This window comes from Pseudorca crassidens, chromosome 4, assembly GCF_039906515.1.
Source record: "Pseudorca crassidens isolate mPseCra1 chromosome 4, mPseCra1.hap1, whole genome shotgun sequence".
Lineage (NCBI taxonomy): Eukaryota > Metazoa > Chordata > Mammalia > Artiodactyla > Delphinidae > Pseudorca > Pseudorca crassidens.
In genome coordinates, this window is record NC_090299.1 from 125,189,315 (window position 1) to 125,209,514 (window position 20,200).

Consider the following 20,200-nt stretch of genomic DNA (forward strand, 5'->3'; position numbering starts at 1 on the left):
TGAGTGTTCTTAGTGCCATGCTCTTCCCTCCTTCACCTAACAGTGTTAAATTATGGTCTCTTTAACAAACATTTGAATGTTTGTTATAAGGGAAATTGAGTCAGATACTGTTGAGAACCCCAAGAGATAGGCATCGCTACCTTTAAAGAATTTTACTGTAGTTGAGACAAATTCCAATTTGTAAAGTTATTGACCCAGAAAAAAAAAAGGCAAAATAAGCTAGTATTGCATATATTTCTAATGGAGATGAAATTGATATGAATAAAATACTGCGAGAGAGATGCACCACTGATTATTTGTGCAGCAAAACCAGGTTATCAAGTATTTCATTTCACTATTTTAGTTATGTTGTAGGTCAAAATGACCTACATGGTAATGTTTATCCATAACATGTTTTAGGACTTTTGCATTGAACTTAAAGTTTATACCAACTAATATCTCATTAGGTACATTGATAAATATTTGAAAATATTATGGAATCATTCTGGACTGAAAGGCCTTACTCCTCTTCATTGGGAAAGTCATTAAGCATACTGTGATTGGCTATAGCTTGTGGCTGTTGACAACTATAACATACTACTGCAGCACGTAATGTATGTGTCTTAGTACTGTAAAATTAGGACCAAAGCTTTATTGGTAGATGTAGTATGAGGTTTGGAAAAATTTGATTCTGAAGATATAATTTCATAGCATAAACATAAATGATACTTTATTTTCTCCTAATGAATACATTTCACAGTTATTTACTTTTCATTTGATGTAAAATTTTGAATACTGAAATTAAATCTCACTTTGTATTAAGAATTTATTCAATGAGCACATAGTATCAGTTTACAGTGGTCACTGTTCAGAGTGGTAGACTCCAAATGGTTAAACAGCAGGGGAGTTTTCTGCTTTTAGTTAAAAACTGCTGTTTTCTATATGCCTTATTTACTACATTTTAAATTCTTAATGTTGTGTGCTGTGGGATTGGGCATGCAAAAGTCAGCAGAAAGAGTCTGGTTTTTTCATCTAGAGCTATTACTTGCTGTACAATAATAAAGGCACTATTTTATTGGGTTACTTGTAATTAACTTCAGCACTAGGCATTCATATAAATCATTCGTAATCTGTTTTCTTTAGATTTTTATTCTTTTAAACTGGTTTAATGTACTTGCTTTCTGTTATCTTTTTACATATGGATGGAGATTGTAATTGCTTTTTGGAATTAGGCTGTCAGAAACCAACATATATGTGAATTCAAGAAATGACTGAGGCAAGCTAATGAATTTTATATAACATTTTATAGAGATTTGTTACTGAAGTATTATCTAGTAGTATTTGTTTTGTTGCAAATTTAATAAATAACCATACTCTCAAGTTAAAAAGTGCCTACAGATTTAGAAATTTTAAATGGCAACAATTATTAATTAGAAAATATATTTACTATGTTTTTCAGAATCCTGAGATAGCAAAGACATGAACTTTCTTTGAACACTTGTCTGTCAATTTATTGACATTCTTCTTTTAATTTTAAACATTTGAATCTTCATATGTTTTACATAGTATTAGCTGATAAATGCCATTTCATAGATTAACTAGTATGTAATTTATATTATTTTGTGTTTACAACTTTTTTATGATTATTAGTTTAAAATTGAGTGAAAATGAATTAGAGAGAGCCTTTTTGAGTAAAAAAAGAGGCATCTAAAAAGAAACACATATGTATGTCTGGCTGAGTTTAAGTAACTGTATTATTCAAAATTAATGTCAGAAAACAAAACTTTGTCTCTAAAATTACCTTCATTTTATAAATGTTTACAGTGATTTGTAGAAAGAGTTTAGAGGTATAGGTAGTTTTATTCTCTCCCAGGACACCAAAAGCTTGACTTGATGATCCCTATAAAAGGAATGTTAGGTGTATTGAGGTGGGGGATGGGAGGCATGAAGAATGTACCATGTCCTGAAAGTAGTGCTTTTAAAAATAATTCAGTTGGTAAATACTTTTTATTATAGCTGAGTACATGAGATGGTTTAAAAATCTTTTTAAAATAAGTAGCTGTTTTATATAGTTTTAATGGAAGTCTTTCATGTTTCCTCTCCAGCAGTCTCTAATGAACGCTCCTTGTAATTTCAGTGCAGGCTTTGAGATTCCCTAAAGACTTGACTTCAGACCTCAAAGGGCAGCAATTGCCACATGTCTGGAGAACTGGAGTTGCCAAACAGACTGATCATGTACTAATAGGACACATTTATATAGCTTCTGAACATGAAGCCTTGATATAAGCTTAATGATGATCGTCTGTTGAGAGCTTGTTGCTGGAAAGGGTTAGAGCAACTTTTGTCACCTTTATTGAAATCAAGCTTTCTTTATTGATTAGTGAAAGATCTTGACTATATTGACGCCAGTTTGGAAGTTATTTGCAAGATCATTGTTGACTGGAGAATATGTTTTTTCTGAAAATGTTTAAAAACAGATTTTTAAAGAAACTTGCAAATTTATTAATTTTAAAGTATGCTTAAACACACCACCAGGGGATTATTGCTTTTTTGATTATTTACAAACAATTTAAAACTATATTGTAATCACATACTTGATTGCATGGTTATCTCAACTTTTTGGGGTTTTTTTGTTTTTTTGCGGTACGCGGGCCTCTCACTGTTGTGGTCTCTCCCGTTGTGGAGCACAGGCTCCTGACGTGCAGGCTCAGCGGCCATGGCTCACGGGCCCAGCCGCTCCGCGGCATGTGGGATCTTCCTGGACCGGGGCATGAACCCGTGTTCCCTGCATCGGCAGGCAGACTCTCAACCACTGTGCCACCAGGGAAGCCCTATTTTGTCAATCCTATAAATAGTTATTTTCTCAATACTCAATTACTTCCACATAGTAAATGTTCAAAAGCATTTGTTAAATAAGCAGTTATGAAACTGAACCATTTGCTAATCCAACTTTAATAGAATTTTTCTTTCTTTTCTCTATTTTGTAGTTATCTGTGTATATATTTTATTTATAAACTGAGCCATAATACTTGTACAAACTAGGTGTACAATTTAGATGTACATGTTCACAAAAATCATCAAATCGAAAACTTGCCAAAAGGTAAAATTTTCTTTTGATATTTCATGTAATGATTTGTTTTACCCTCTATAGAGACAGTGGAATAAAACCTGTTCTTTACTATTATGCTATAGTCTTTCCTGGTATGTGGTTCCTCAAGTTTCTGTTAGATATGCTGTTGAGAGAGTGCTGACACAAAGTGCAAACAATGCTGAAAAGTTCTTGATAGTTTACTTTGAGCACTTAAGATTACTATATCATGACTATGAACCAGTTTTCTCTGGTTTTGACCTTTAGTCCTGTGCATAATGTGGTTCTCAATTTTGTGTTAATACATTCCCTTCCTCATTTGAGCTCTCCTTTGTGGCCTACTCCCTTGACTCCTAATAGTGTTTCTGACATGTATTTAGGTACTTGGAACTATATCCAGCCAATTTGATTTATTTTACAGAGGCATAGATAACTGTAACATCTTAAAATATTAATATTGATATTCCATTGAAGAGCAGAAGCCTTTAAATTTTTAATTTTTTATAAGAAAACTGAAATAATTTGATGAGTTTAGGTGTTTGTTAACAAATTATTCTTCATTCCATTTTTAAGTTAAATTATGTTTGGATCCTTAGGTCAATACTTAAAAAAAAGGAGAATATTTTATTACCAATAGCAATGAAGTTAATTTTATTTGGTAGGATGTAAAATACTATCTTTAAAAAAAATTCTTAATAGTTTATGATATTTACATTTTCATAGTTTTTTTTTAACATCTTTATTGGAGTATAATTGCTTTAAAATGGTGTGTTAGTTTCTGCTTTATAACAAAGTGAATCAGCTATACATATATCCCCATATCTCCTCCCTCTTGAGTCTCCCTCCCACCCTCCCTATCCCACCCCTTTAGGTGGTCACAAAACACCAAGCTGATCTCCCTGTGCTATGTGGCTGCTTCTCACTAGCTATCTGTTTTACATATGGTAGTGTATATAGGTCCATGCCACTCTCTCACTTCATCCCAGCTAACCTTTCCCCCTCCCCATGTCTTCAAGTCCATTCTCTACGTCTGTGTCTTTATTCCTGTCCTGGCCCTAGGTTCTTCAGAACCTTTTTTTTTAGATTCCATATATATGTGTTAGCATACAGTACTTGTTTTTCTTTTTCTGACTTACTTCACTCTGTATGACAGACTCTAGGTCCATCCAACTCACTACAAATAACTCAATTTCGTTTCTTTTTATGGATGAGTAGTATTCCATTGTATATATGTGCCACATCTTTTTTATCCATTCATCTGTCGATGGACACTTAGGTTGCTTCCATGTCCTGGCTATTGTAAATAGTGCTGCAATGAACATTGTGGTACATGACTCTTTTTTTTTTTTAACATCTTTATTGGAGTATTATTGCTTTACAATGGTGCGTTAGTTTCTGCTTTATAACAAAGTGGATCAGTTATACATATATATATGTCCCCATATCTCTTCCCTCTTGCATCTCCCTCCCTCCCACCCTCCCTATCCCACTCCTCTAGGTGGTCACAAAGCACCGGGCTGATCTCCCTGTGCTATGCGGCTGCTTCCCACTAGCTATCTATTTTACGTTTGGTAGTGTATATATGTCCATGCCACTCTCTCACTTTGTCCCAGCTTACCCTTCCCCCTCCCTGTATCCTCAAGTCCATTCTCTAGTAGGTCTGTGTCTTTATTCCTGTCTTGCCCCTAGGTTCTTCAGAACTTTTTTTTTTTTTTTTTGCGGTACGTGGGCCTCTCACTGCTGCGGCCTCTCCCGTTGCGGAGCACAGGCTCCGGACGCGCAGGCTCAGCGGCCATGGCTCACGGGCCCAGCCGCTCCGCGGCCTGTGGGATCTTTCTGGACGGGGGCACGAACCCGTGTCCCCTGCATCGGCAGGCGGACTCTCAACCACTGCGCCACCAGGGAAGCCCCGAGTTTTATTTTTTATCAAGGAAAACATATATTATTCCACAGATCTAATAATAGTATAAAACTTAAACTGAAAACAGCAGTTCCCTGCTGCAATTCTTCTTCTCTCCCTTGATTCTTACTTTCTTGAAGGAGCCACATTCAGATCTCTTAGCTTTTGACTCTGCTAGTTACTTTCATATTTCTAAATGATAGCTATTTCTGGATTTTTCTGTTTTAGATATTATCTAATGTCTTCTATGGAAGATGACTATTGAGTACTTATATTGCTGTCCCTGTTCATTTTATGTACTCTCTTGTTTCCAGGACAGTTATATCATAGTATTTAGTTAAAACCATACCTAGCATTTACATTTTCGTGACAATGTAAATATCTGTGCAGACCCACAAAATGTACCATGCTTACCCAACCACCTTCCCTCTCCTTCCTCCCTCCTTCCTTCCTTCCTTCCATCCTTCCTTCTTCTCTCCCTCCCTCCCTGCCTCCCACTTGTTTGTCTCTCTTTCATTGATTCTCCTGGAATTAGTAACTTCCTACTTTTTTTGTTAATTTAAATTTCTGTGTACCCACCACAAATTTATTTCTGAATTTTCCACTGAAATCATATAACGTCTACCAGTGTAATGAACACACTTGGTATCTATTGGTTCATTTCTTTTCCTTGGAGATACAGTACCCGGAGTTCTCTGTTTTCTTGTTCTTGCCTGGATTGGTTACTCCTTAGTTGTGTAGAAAGGTGTCATCTGGAGGCTTCTTTTATCATCAACCTAGATGTTTCCTCTTCTCCCTCTTATGCTATAGTGTCTATTTCCTGTGTCCTATAGTGGCCTTCTTTTATGAAAGATACACTGATTCAGCATTTATTGATCACTTATTCTATATGTGCTGGTCACTGTCCTAGCACAGGAAATAGGAGAGAATAGAACAGAGAAAAGCAAAAAAGAAATCTAATTGGCAGTAAGTATGCCATGGAAAAATTAAAGCAGAACTGGGATGGAGGATGATAGTGGGGTCTCTCTATTAATTTTGATGAGGCATGTCCTTTGTAATTTTTTAAAAGAGAATGCATGACAGAATTTTTTAGACCTTGCTTGTATGAAAATGTCTTTTTTTTTTTTAATCTTTATATGTGACTGGTGGCTTGTTGGGATATTAGTATTACAGGCTGAAAATTGTAATCTTTCCAATTATTTTTTTCTCTGTGAGAGCTTTTAGTATTTTTATTATTTTAAAAAGTGTTTGTTGTTACTGGATTGTACCTTGATGTGGGTGGATCTTTTAAAATCCATTGTCTTTGATATTTAATGTAAACTTTTTCAGTCTGAAAAAGTATGTACTTATGTTCAGAGAAGTTTTCTTGAATTATATCTATGGGAATTCCTTTCTCTGTTTTCTCATTTCTGTTTCCAGAACTCCTCTTAGTTAGATGTTGAACTGTCTGGATTAATTATCTAACTTTCATATCCATTCTCACCTGTTTTTCCTTCATTTTATCTTTTATTTTACTCTTCTAAGAGCCTTTTTCAACATCTTCCGGTAGTTCTTTCAAAATTTTTATTTGTTATTATACTCTTAATTTCTAATAGCATTTTCTATTTTTCTGAGGTTTTCAGGGGAGATGGGAGGGGAGAGCTGGATGGTTAATTTTATGTCAACTTGACTATGTCATGGGGTATCCAGATACTTGGTCAGACATTATTCTGAGAGTTTCTGAATGAGATGAACATTGACATCGGTAGGCTTTGTAAAGCAGGTTGTCCTTCCTGATGTGGATGGGCCTCATCCAATCAGTTGAAGGCCTGACTAGCACAAAAAGGCTGAGCATTCCCTGAGTAGAGAGAATTCTACTTGCTTGACTGCCTTGGAACTGAGGTGTCACTTTTTCCTGCCTTTGTCCTCAAACTAACATATTGGCTCCTTTTGGGTTTTGAGCCTAGTGCCCTTCAGTCTGGAACTACACCATTCATTTTCCAGATTTTTATGCTTTTTGGCTTGGAGTAGAATTACACCATCGGCTCTCCTGGTTCTTCTGCTTGCTAACTCGCCCTGCAGAGACTTGTCAGCCTCCATAATTATGTGAGCCACTTTCTTAAAATAAATAAAATACATATCTCTGTCTTGTTGGTTCTGTTTCTCTGGAGGGCTCTGTTTTTCATACGACAAATTTCATATGTTGTGCAAAGAGAGGGTTATCTGGCTCCCCAGATGTTCTGGGCTCCAATAAGACGGTCCATGTTACAACTCCTGCTCCAGTTCTTCTTAGAGATTAAAGGAGCTCCCAAGGCCTGTGATCATGGGCATTGCTGAGGGCCACAGACTCCTGGCTTGGAGAACTCTAATACAGAGGCAAAGAGGTACCAGTGAATAAAAAAGTAACCCTGCCCTGAATTTTTACATGAAAGTTTTTATCTTTCTGATGGTATTAATTATACTTTTCTTTAGTCTTCCTCTCCCTACCCCATTAACAATACTTTTTAATATTTTAATTTGTTAATATTTTGTCCTTTTTTTTTTTGCGGTACGCGGGCCTCTCACTGTTGCGGCCTCTCCCGTTGTGGAGCACAGGCTCCAGACGCGCAGGCTCAGCGGCCACGGCTCACGGGCCCAGCTGCTCCGCGGCATGTGGGATCTTCCCAGACCGGGGCACGAACCCAGGTCCCCTGCATCGGCAGGCGGACTCTCAACCACTACGCCACCAGGGAAGCCCCCTGTCCATTTTCAATAATTATTTTTTTTCCTGCTTGTTTCTTTGGTGTCTGTCATTCATATGAGTCTTTCCTCTAATGACTAGTGACCCTTTGTGTTCATGTTTAAGTGTATTGCACAAAAGTTTATGTGCCTATGTATGTGCTGTCTGCTGGTGATGAATGAGCTTTATTTTAAATGTTATCATGGCTTCTCGTTTTTCTCAGTGAACACTTCTCTAATATTGCTTGATGTCTCATGTTTCAGTAAGCATACTTTCAAGTTATTTTGTTTTTTACAATAAGGCTTTTTAAAGTGTTCAGAGGTTTACTCCTCTGGAAAGTAAATATCCAGTCTCTTACCATGGTTGGGATGGCCATCGATATGAGGAGAGGAGCTCAGATTCTGTGTTTTTTATACCAGCTTTTATTCATTTAAACTCCTTTCATCCCTGTCCCTCAGCCATCCATATATGTAATCAGTGCCTTCAATTCTCGGCCTTTCTAAGGGTTTTGTAACAAGCATTTGTCTGCTTCAAGTTATTTCCCTTCAGGTTGTAGAGAAATTTTTTAACTCTCATTACTCTTGTCCTCTCTTTAGTATTTTTGTTCTTGTTTTTTGCTGTTTAACCAAAGTCACTCATTTTATACCTTTTTTTTTTTTTTTTTTTTTGGCGGTACACGGGCCTCTCACTGTTGTGGCCCCTCCTGTTGTGGAGCGCAGGCTCCGGACGTGCAGGCTCAGCGGCCATGGCTCACGGGCCTAGCCGCTCCGCGGCATGTGGGATCTTCCTGGACTGGGGCACGAACTCATGTCCCCTGCATCGGCAGGCAGACTCTCAACCACTGCGCCACCAGGGAAGCCCTATACCTTTTTTATTTTAAGAGTAGAACATAGTTTAGTGATTTTCTAGCCGACTAGAATAAAAAAAAAAATTGATATACATTTAATGTCAGTATCGATGGCTTGACTAAAAAAGAAAAAAGGTGGCAGCATGGAGTATATGTAGTCTATCTTGTCAATCTGTAGCTTGATTTTATTTGCTTTAGAGCATGGTAATATTTGGGAATTACTTTTAAGATTCAGATAAATTCATGTGCTGTACTCAAGACACTAAAATATGTTGTAGGAGATTATCAAATTTATAGAAAACTGTCAAGTTCACTTTAGGGAAGTTAAAGTTGTATCAAAATATTATAAATTAATATATAGCACATTTATTGGTGCCCTTTTTCTCTATATTTGTTTGTTGATGGTGGGGAGGCATAGAATTAATTTAGTTGATGAAGTCTTGTTTTTCCCCCAACCCAAGTTTGGTGGACTTTTACCACCAAAAGCACATGTTTGAAAATTGATGTAACTCTGTTTATTTACTAGATTTCACTAATATATACTATCTCTGTTGTTGTTGTATGACTTAAGAGCATTAGTAAGCTAAGAGTATATTTTAGTAAAAATTGACTAATCAACAGTTATGGCCTTAGGAAGTGATAGTCAATTAAATACAGCTTAGAACAGGTATGAAATTATTGACTCAGTTGTGTTTTGAGTCCTTCCTCTCCAAAGTGCTGAAGTGTGTTTTAAAATTACTTAGCGGCATTAGTGGTTGGATTTGAGGCTTTTAACATGTTTTTCATCAATACCTCTGGGAAAAGAATAACCAAAACCTTTAAATGTATGGTGCATTTTGCATTGCTGTATAATTGTAAATACTATGATGAAATATTGAAATGATCATGAGAGACGATAACCATTAAGCTTTTCTTTCAACTGTTAAAACTCACTAAAGGTTATCTTGAGCTGTGGTTTGTGAAATTGTTTAGGCTAACACCTTCTTTAGTAATTGTCTCAGAAGTGCAGAAAATGCTTTAGGATAGCATGAATCTTCTTTGTAGTTTAGGTGACTTCCTTAAGGATTGTAGTCAGTGTTTTAGTATGGAGAAAACTTGTTGGCTTTGACTAGCAGCTGGGTTTATTAAAACAAATTAATTTCCTATTCTCATGGGTTTCAGCTTCTTTTTACCTGGGTTATTAATTCCTATCAGTATATCTTTATGTACCTGGTATGTGATATTTTATTAAATGTTAAATAGTTTATAATTAGGAATGGATTATAGGCAAATTAAAACTCTGATATCTTTAAGAATTGTGAGATTTTTAGAACTACCCAAAGCATAGGTAAGATTTGTATTTTCACTTCATTTCTCATTTAGTCTAATTTTTTTAACTGGTGAAAAAGTTTTATTCCAGGTGTTTATTAGATAGCTGTTACTACAAGTTAAATAATATGAGTTTATAGGTGATGTTTGAGAAAACAAGAATCCAGATGTATTAGCAGTCATAAATATGTTTCTGAGCTTTTGTAAGAAAAATTGGACTCTTCCAGTTCTATGTGTGTTTTCATGTCTAATTTGTTTTTAATTTAAAAGAAAAAAATTGTGACATACCAATTTAAGTTGAAGTCATAAAATTTTTAGATGGTAATATTTTTATAGTAACTTTAACTAGTTTTTATAGTAACTTTAACTAGTTTTCTATCTGACCTAAATCATGCTGTTAAAATCTTTGTGAAATTTAAAATCTTTGTGAAATTTAAATTTACATTATCAGTAAAAGTCATTTTGTATACATAAATGAAAATAAAATCAAAGTGATGTTTACCTGTATACTTAAAACTTGAGTGTCTCTACTGTTACTGATGGTTTTCATGTGCGGTTTGAGTTTTGTATGACATAAAAATCCCCACCTGTTGCCGTTTTAAATCAGAGAATATGGATTTGAGAAAAATAATACTAGTAGATACTTTTGAAAATAACATGTGTGATCTAAAGAATTATATATGGGGTAACCTCTTGCCTTTCTTCCTAATTTCTTTTTTTCTAGCGAGAAAAGTAACTATTTTCTTTTTACTAAATTTAATTTCCCTTTTGAGATTTTTCCCTCAAGTAAGTGATCTAAAGGAAAACTCAGTTTAAGGTCTTGCCCCCTCATACTCTGGTGCTGTATCAGATTTCCAGGTGGCTTGCTGAGAGTACTCTGTTGGGCATAAGAGCTGAGGAGTGAGATTTTGCTTCTGTTCCTTGACCAGGGCATCCCTCTGTTACCATCCTTTCTGATTCCCTGCTGTCTATCAACAAAGGTCACAACTGTGTTTTCCTTATCCCCTCAAAGCCTCAACTATGTGTACATCTTTCTGTGATAATTTTCTGACTCCTCCAAGGGCATGCGTTACTGTGAGGCTGTTTTAGGTCCATCTACCATTAAATCTGTCTCTATCTACTCTTCCCGTGCATTACTAGGTTTAGGGCAACTCTTTGAGTCTTGGCATCTCCCTGTGCTCTGCCTCGGAAGTGAGGTGTGGAACCTTCTGGACCAGGATCAAAAAACTTACCTGCGGTTTCTGCTTTTTCCTCTTTTCTTCCTCCTATTTCTGAGAAGAGTGGAGGGTATGACACATCCTCTTCTCTCAGAGGTTTACTTCTTCATGGAGTTTGATTGCTTTCCTTTGTGTTGTCTGTCTGTTTACTTCATTTTGCTGGAAAGAGAAGGATTTTAAATTAGATGGGTATTTCCATTTATCCTTGACTTGGTTTACCTTAGTGAAAGAAATATAAGATCTCTATTTTGTTGTTTCAATATGCTGGCAATTGTGAATTTTGAGACTATATATTTTGGACTTATGAGCCACTAATTTCTAAATGTTTGAAAGTTGTTGAATCATAAAATCACACATCTTTAAGAATTTTTTTAAGGGGTATCGAGGGCCTAGAGATGTATAGTGATCTGTTTATGGACATATCCTGTTAGTGTCATAGTCAGTTTGAGAACATAGATCCCATGACTTCTTGTTCCTCAGCAACACATTGCTTTATCTTCTCACCTAGTCCTAGCCAATTACTACCCTCAAATGTTCTGACTGACTTTATATCTACTTTTCATTCTACTGTATATGTTCTGTTAGTATATTCTTGCTGACACTATTCATGAAATAGAACTCTATAACAAAATTATGGCAAACAGCCATTTCAGTCCTGAGGGCCACCTTGGGTTTTTCAAAACATGAAAGTAATAAATACTGGGGATAAAAAGGAGAAAGTAGCTGTGAAAGGATGAGGCTTAAAACTAAATCAGAATTTGGCATGACACAGAACAGTCTTCAGGGGTGAAATTACATGGAATTAAAAACTCTTCAAGGTGTTAGATTCAGAATATATGAATACTGCTTATGATAACAGTGGTAAGGTCCCCAGCACTGTCTTTTGTTTTGACCATTATAAAAGGACAAAAAAAGATTAGTTAAAGGATATTATGTAGGTGGAATAGAAGGGCTCTTCAGTTTTAAGGAACATAAAGATTATGTATATATGTCTAGTTCTTTAAAAAATACACATACGCATGCATTGGCATTTCTCAAATCTAGCTACATTTCAATTCATGTGGGCCCAGCTTTATTGGATTAATGCGTATTTTATATCTGTTTTGAGATGAGGCTTAAAAAATTCATTTCTTTATATATTAATGGTTAATTTTCTTCTGAGGCTTTTTAAAGAAAAAATTTATTTACTTTTTATTTTTGGCTGAGTCAGGTCTTAGTTGGGGCATCGGGGATCTTTCGATGCGGCACCCAGGCTCTTCGTTGGGGCACGCAGGCTCTTTGTTGCAGCACGTGGGCTTCTCTCTAGTGTTGCGTGGGCTTGTCTGTAGCTGTGGTGCACAGGCTCCAGAGCATGTGGGCTCAGTAGTTGCAGTACGGGGGCTCTCTAGTTGTGGTGCTTGGGCTCCAGAGCACGTGGGGTCTGTAGTTGCCGCACACAGGCTCTCTAATTGTGGGGCGCAGGCTTGCTTGCCCTGCGGCATGTGGGACCTTAGTTCCCCAGCCAGGGATTGAACCCACGTCCCCTGCATCGGAAGATGGATTCTTAACCACTGGCACACCAGGGGGCTTTTTAATGGATAACTTATTCATAAAGAATATATTAATAATTTTATACCATCTTTTGCTAATTCATATGCTAGTAAATTATAGTTTTTCAGCTTACAAGTAGTCTAGCCAAATTCACTGATCTCTCGTCTCTTTCTTAATCATTAATCAATTTTTGTAGAATGTGTGCTATTATTAAGTTTAGGGAGCTACTTAATTCCGTCTTCCCCTCATTTGGGGTGATGCATCTCTTAAAGAAACAAAAACAAAACCTCTGTCCTTGGTCTTCTTTGCTGCTTTCCTTTCAGACTGTTTCAGTTAAATTAGTAGGATATAATGGTACAGAACTGAAAGGGCAAGATAAATATAGATAGGCTCATTTAGTTTATCTAGAATCAAATTGTTGCTGACTTGTTTAGTTTACTTTTTAATGTCAACTATTTATGTGTTCATGGGGCTGCAATGGGTAGGCAGCATGTTTAACAAAACTTTTCCATTAAGATTTTTTGGAACTTAATTAATTTCCATTAAATCAATTTCAATTAAGTATGAAATTGATATGGATGATGTTTTTCATAATTATTGTTTTAAAGACATAACCTACTGAGTGAAATTTGTTCAGCTATTTTCTGCTGTTTTTTAGGAGTGGCAGAATTCTATTCAGAAGAATGCAGGCCTTGCTTTTATTGAACTTGTCAACGAAGGAAGGTAATCTATTTTATATCCATGTATATTTTACTTTAAAATGTTATTGTATTTTTGCCATCGGAACTGATATTTTTGGTACTATATTGTTTTTGCAGTCAGTGATATAGTGAGCTTAGATATTAATTATTACAAATATTTCAATATTTAATCATTTTGTTCTCTTCATCGTTATGTGCTTAATGATAAAGTCAGTTCTTTGTTTTTCAGTAAGTAAACCTTTGGCAAAAGTATACTGATGATTCTATTAGCAGATATAAGGAAAACTGATACTTATTTGGGCTTCCTAGAAAATTCTATTATATTTGTAGAGCCAATAAATAGACTAATATGGTCTATATTATCTCTCCTATGTCATGGCCTGGGCATAAGGGAAGAAGAATTCAAGGAAAGAATAGTCAGTAGTAGGAAAGAAAAGTGAAGTACAGAGATAAAAAGAAAGATACAAGGAAAAAATGGATTTAAGAAAGTGAGAGAATTAAAGGGTAAGAATAAATTGAGGAAATGATGAGTGGACTACTTTGAGTCTGTTTCATGTCAGTTGATTTTTTCTTTTTTTAAAAAATAAATTTATTTATTTATTTATTTTGGATGTGTTGGGTTTTTGTTGCGGCCCGCGGGCTTTCTCTAGTTGTGGTGAGCGGGGCTACTCTTCGTTGCAGTGTGCAGGCTTCTCATTGCGGTGGCTCTTGTTGCGGAGCAAGGGGTCTAGGCACGCGGGCTTCAGTAGTTGTGGCTCGCGGGCTCTAGAGCACAGGCTCAGTAGTTGCGGCATATGGGCTTTGCTCCGCATGCATGTGGGATCTTCCTGGCCCAGGGCTCGAACCCGTGTCTCCTGCATTGGCAGGCAGATTCTTAACCACTGCGCTACCAGGGAAGCCTGTGGCAGTTGATTTTGGATTACTTGGACTGAAGACCCAGGGTATAGATTAAAAGGTGTGATTGGCTGCCATTGGAAATAGCATTCTGAACAAAATTATTGTTTGAGAATGTTTTTTATACTGTTCTGTCTAGAGTTGAGATTGACGCCATCACTATAGGAATAATTTGAACTAGTAACTAGGAGTTTAGCCTCTGTCTCGTTAATGTTGTAGAAGAGGGTACTGTTAACTTTACTTTATAGTAAATGCTACTAAAGTTATTTCACTCAGTAAATAATTATAGGTGCTCACAGACTGGTGTTGAATACAAATAAATAAACCTGCAACTAATGCCATATGGTAAATTCTGTGCTAGAAGTATTTACATATAGGTTATTAAGGTAGGAATGTGAAAAAAGAGAAAGACTACACAATTTAGTTCAGAAGAATTAGGCAGAACCTCCCCAGGGAAACATGATTCCTGAGATGTATTTTCAAGGATGAGTAAGGTTAGTAATGTAGACTTTGGAAAAGTGGGGATTATGGATAAATTGGAGGACGTATGTGTGAAAAGCATTCTAAATAGAGGGAATAGAATATCTGAAGATACTGTGATGTGGGAAGGTGTGTATGTACGTGTGTGAGTGTGTGTGCATGTGTATGTGTGTGAATTGTTGGAATAGAATTGGTTATCTGGACCATAAAAGGTCTAATGTCGTGTATTTGGATTTTCATCTAAAGGCAATGGGAAGCCTTGAAAGGTCTTAAGAAAGTATTATTATGATACTTGGGTTTTGGAAGGATAACTAGCAGTGATGTTTAGGATGGGTTGAAGCAGAGGAGACCTAATTGAAATCAAGAACAATAACAAGGCTATTGCAGTGATCTATATGAGAAACAGAGCTAAATTGTAGTCTGGAGTCTGGAAAGTGTTGGGAAATCAATAAATATTTCTCAATGAGTGAATGACTAATAATATAGTCTTACTTTTAGCAAAAATTTCAAAGTGCTTATTCATCAGAAAAATAACTCTTTGGCTGAATTTCAGCACTGAGGTATTAGATGCTTTTAAAGTTTATATATAGGAAAAGAGTTAGTGAGTGCTGTTGATCGAATATGTATTTGTTCTACTTAATGCAAAACACTGATTAACACCAGTTCTTTTTTTTAAGAGAAGTGGTTATAAAAGTCTATTTTGCAAATGAAGCAACTGACAAAGGATTAATCTCCAAAATTTACAAGCAGCTCATGCAGCTCGATATCAAAAAAACAAACAACCCAATCCAAAAATGGGCAGAAGACCTAAATAGACATTTCTCCAAAGAAGATATACAGACTGCTGATGAACACATGAAAGAATGCTCAACATCATTAATCATTAGAGAAATGCAAATCAGAACTACAATGAGGTATCACCTCATACCAGTCAGAATGGCCATCATCAAAAAATCTACAAACAATAAATGCTGGAGAGGGTGTGGAGAAAAGGGAACCCTCATACACTGTTGGTGGGAATGTAAATTGATGCAGCCACTATGGAGAACAGTATGGAGGTTCCTTAAAAAACTAAAAATAGAACTACCATATGACCCAGCAATCCCACTACTGGGCATATACCCTGAGGAAACCATAATTCAAAAAGAGTCATGTACCAAAATGTTCATTGCAGCTCTATTTACAATAGCCAGGACATGGAAGCAACCTAAGTGTCCATCAACCGATGAATGGATAAAGAAGATGTGGCACATATATACAGTGGCATATTACTCAGCCATAAAAGGAAACAAAATTGAGTTATTTGTAGTGAGGTGGATGGACCTAGAGTCTGTCATACAGAGTGAAGTAAGTCAGAAAGAGTAAAACAAATACCGTATGCTAACACATATATGTGGAGTCTAAAAAAAAAAAAAAAGGTCATGAAGAACCTAGGGGCAAGACGGGAATAAAGACGCAGACTTACTAGAGAATGGACTTGAGGACACGGGGAGGGGCAAGGGTAAGCTGGGACAAAGTGAGAGTGTGGTATTGTATATATTGACAAATGTTAAAACATGTTAAATAGATAGCTAGTGGGAAGCAGTCGCATAGCACAGGGAGATCAGCTCCGTGCTTTGTGACCAGGTAGAAGGGTGGGATAGGGAGGGTTTGAGGGAGGGAGACGTAAGAGGGAAGAGATATGGGGATATATGTATATGTATAACTGATTCACTTTGTTATAAAGCAGAAACTAACACACCACTGTAAAGCAATTATACTCCAATAAAAATGTTAAAAACAAAATAATATAAAATAAACAAACAAGTGAATTTATAAGCTGAAAAAAAAGTCTATTTTGTTTAGGTTCTACTAAGTCTAAATGCCCTCCGTTATGCAAGTTAGTGTTACATTTAGTAGATAAGGCAACATACTTTTGTGATTAATAGTTTTAGCTTTGAAGTTAGCCTTGGGTTCAAATTTCAGCTTTGATATACGGGAAGTACTTTTACTTCTGTGAGCATCCGTTTCCTCATCTATTCTGTCAGCCAATATTTATTATGCACTGACTGTATACTATGACTTGTCCTTGATTCTGGGGATACAGCAATAAACAAAACAGATAAAGATTCTTTTTTTTGTAGATCTTACATTTGAACAGTCATTGGCAGACTATGAACAATAAACAAAATAAGTAATGGATTATATATGAAAGGTGGTAAGTTGTTTGGAAAAAGATAATGTGAAGCAGGTTGAGGGAAATGGTGATTTTTAAAGGAAATATAAAGGTTTGATACCTTTATAGAATAGTTTAAATAGAGTGGTTATATTACAGATCACTGAGCAATTGACATGTAAGCAAGCACTTGAATGATGTGAAGGAGTTAAACATAGGGGCATGTAGGGGAAAAGCGTTCCAGTCCTAGGGAACAGCCAGTAAACAGATGAAAGCTTCCCTGGCATATTTGAGGAATGAGGCTAGTATAGCAAGAACAAGTGATCATAGTGGAGAGAAGTAAGAAATGAGGTCAGAGACATAGGGCAAGATTTGTGTAGAGCCTTTGCAATTCATTCTGCAGGAGATAACAATCATTGCAGGATTTTGAGTAGAGGAGGGAGACAATCTGCCTTATGTTTAAAAGGCTGATTTATGTAAGAATTTAAGGATAGAAGCAAAGAGATCAACTAGGGCACTACTGTAGTAACTCTAGTTAAACATGATGGTGTTGTGGACTAGGACAGCAGCAGTAGAGGAGGTAAGAAGTAGTAGGATTATGAATATATTTTGAAGGTAGAGTTGATAGGATTTACTAATGGATTGGATGTGGATTGTGAGACAGAGCTAGGAGTCAAGTATTACTCTTAAGATTTTTGGCTTCTGCAGCTGAAAAGATGGTGTTTCTATCAACCAGATGGAAAAGGCTGTGGATAAAACTGTTGTTGGGGAAGATCAGGAATTCAGTTTTGGAAATACTGATTTTTATATCTCTAGTAGACATCCAGGTAGAGGCAGTTGTTAATTATTTCTCCAGACTAGAGATCTAAACTTGAGTGTTATAAGAATATAGATGATATTTAATGCCTTGAGATTAGACGAAATCATTAAGGTGGTAGGGTGATGACTGAGATTTGACCACGGGCTCAGAAGTTGTTTCTGACTTGGTCAGGAGTAGTTTTGGGAGAGTGGTGTGGAAAAAAGCCTTTGCAGTGAATTTAGAAAAGAAGAAGAGAATAAGAGAAGAGGAATTATAGAATGTGTATAAACAGTTCTTTAGAGGAATTTTGCTACAAAGGGGAGCAAAAATAAAATGGAGTGGGGGGAATAGAGTCAAGGGAAGTAGGGTTTTTAAAAAATGAGAACAAGAGAACAGTTTCATGGTAAGGAGTGGGGAAATTAATGTAGAAGAGATAGGTGAGAATTTCTGGAGTGATGTTTTTAAGTTGATTTGAGAGTGGGTGAATTTGTATGCAAATGGGGGTTTGGCTTTAAAGTAGAGCATGGATGGGTCGTTTACAGTAACTTGGGAAGGCATTTTATGTAGTTGCAGAGTCTGGGAGGTAAATATGGAAGTAGAGTTAGAGTTGGGTTTCAGTGGGTTTAGGTTTTGCCAAGTAAGGGGGAGAGAAGGCCAAGGGAGCCTCTTTGTGCTAGAGAGTGATTGTAATCATTGACCACAGGATTATGATTATTAAGCTAGGTAAAGAGGAGAGTGACTGTAAAGAAAACGATAGGATGGATGGATTGGAGCTCTAAGGACTGTTAGAGTTGTGATAGTAATAGAATGAGTGAGCTATAAACATGAGAGGTAATAGTTTAGAGAGTGGGACGAGTAGAACCAAGGCCATTCAGTTATTGGAAATGATGAGGTCTGGCATATGACTGTGCAATAAATGGCTGAGGTAGGGTGGAAGACAAGCTCAGAGAAGGAGAGGAGTTCAGGGATCTGTCAGACCAGGATCTCAGTCAGCTTGGAATCTCATGTTTGTAGACTGTATCGCTTACCATCCCTCATCAGTGGTGTCTCTACATACCCCCAAGTAATTTCCATTTATTTCTCATTGCTTTTAGTTTTTGAATCACTGTCACTTTCTCCAACACTGTTCTTACAATAATTCCTCGTGCTTTTACCCATATTGTGGCATGTATCAGTATTTTGTTCCTTTTTACTGATTAATAGTATTCCATTGTACAGATATACCACATTTTGTTTATCCCTTCAGCAGTCAGTGAATGTTTGGATTGCTTTCTGGTTTTGGCTATTATAAACAATGCTTCTATGTGTGTTTGTGTACAAGGCTTTGTGTGGACATATGTTTTCATTTTTCTTGGGTAGATACCTAGGAGTACAATTGCTTGGTGGAATGGGAAGTCTGTGTTTAATTTTTTAAGAAACTGCCAAGCTATTTTCCTAGTTAGCCTAGTAGGTATCTTACCCTGGTTTTTGTTTTCATTTCCCTAATGGCTAATCCTGTTGAGTATTTTTTCAGGTGCCTTCTTTGGGAAAATGTCTGTGTACATCTTTTGCCCATTTAAAAATTTCATTCACTGTATGACTTCTGACTTTTAAACAGTAATTTATATATCAGTATTTCTGGATATAAATCTTTTGTCATATACATGATTTGCAAACATTTTCTCTCAGTCTGTGACTTGTTCTTTCATTTTCATTGAAGAGCAAGTTTTTAATTTTGATAAAGTACAATTTACCTATTTTTTTCTTCTATGGATTATGACTTGTTGGCAAATTCAAGAAATCTTAGGTCAAAACAAGTACTAGGGTTTTCTTTCTTTTTTTTTTTTCTAGAAATATTTTTTCATCCCTAGAAATTTTGTAGTTTTAGCCCCTACATTTAGATCTGTGATTCATTTTGAGTTAATATTTTTGTATAGTGTGAGATAAAAGTTTAGCTGTTTTGGATCTTCTACATAGATAGTCATGTCATCTCTGAGCAGAGATATTCTTAGGTGTTCCTTACCAATCTGTATACCTTTTATTTCCTTTTCTTGTCTTCTTGCTTTAGCTAGGATTTCTGGTACGATGTTGAAAAGGAGTGGTCAGAGGAGTATCCTTGCCTTATACTGATCTTAATGGGAAAGTTTCTAGTTTCTCACCATTAAGTATGGTGTTAGCTTTTGGATTTTTCCATAGATATTCTTTGTCAAGTTGAGGAAGTTTCCTTCTATTCTTAGTTTACTGAGAGATTTTACCATGAATGGGCATTGGATTTTATCAAGTGCTTTTTTGGTATCTGTTGATATATCATGTGATTTTTCTTTTTAGCTTGTTTATGTATGATGGAGTACATTAATTGACTTTGGAATGTTGAACCGACTCTGCATACCTGGGTTAATTCCTGCTTGGTCATGGTATATAGTTCTTTTTATAGTTGTTGGATTTGGTTTTATTTGTTGAGTTTTAGAAGTTACTTGCTTGGGCTTAATTTGCAGAATTTGTCTCTCTTGTGGTAAGGTGTTCTGAATATTGTTGCTAAGCTGTTTTAGAATTCTTCTTCATATATATATATTTTTTTGGTCTGACTTTTAAAGGGTCACCCCTTTTTTTCCATAGCTTTGAGGT

The 20,200-nt window shown here is 36.2% G+C and overlaps 1 protein-coding gene across 3 annotated transcripts in view; it reads left to right on the top strand.

The window, feature by feature from the left end:
• LRBA (LPS responsive beige-like anchor protein) overlaps positions 1–20,200 on the top strand; it is a 727,005-nt gene that overhangs the window by 224,028 nt on the left and 482,777 nt on the right. For all 3 annotated transcript variants that reach the window (XM_067736701.1, XM_067736700.1, XM_067736702.1), the window contains exon 35: positions 13,226–13,290. In XM_067736701.1, the coding sequence (XP_067592802.1) occupies positions 13,226–13,290 (65 nt within the window). The remainder of the gene's footprint in view (positions 1–13,225; positions 13,291–20,200) is intronic.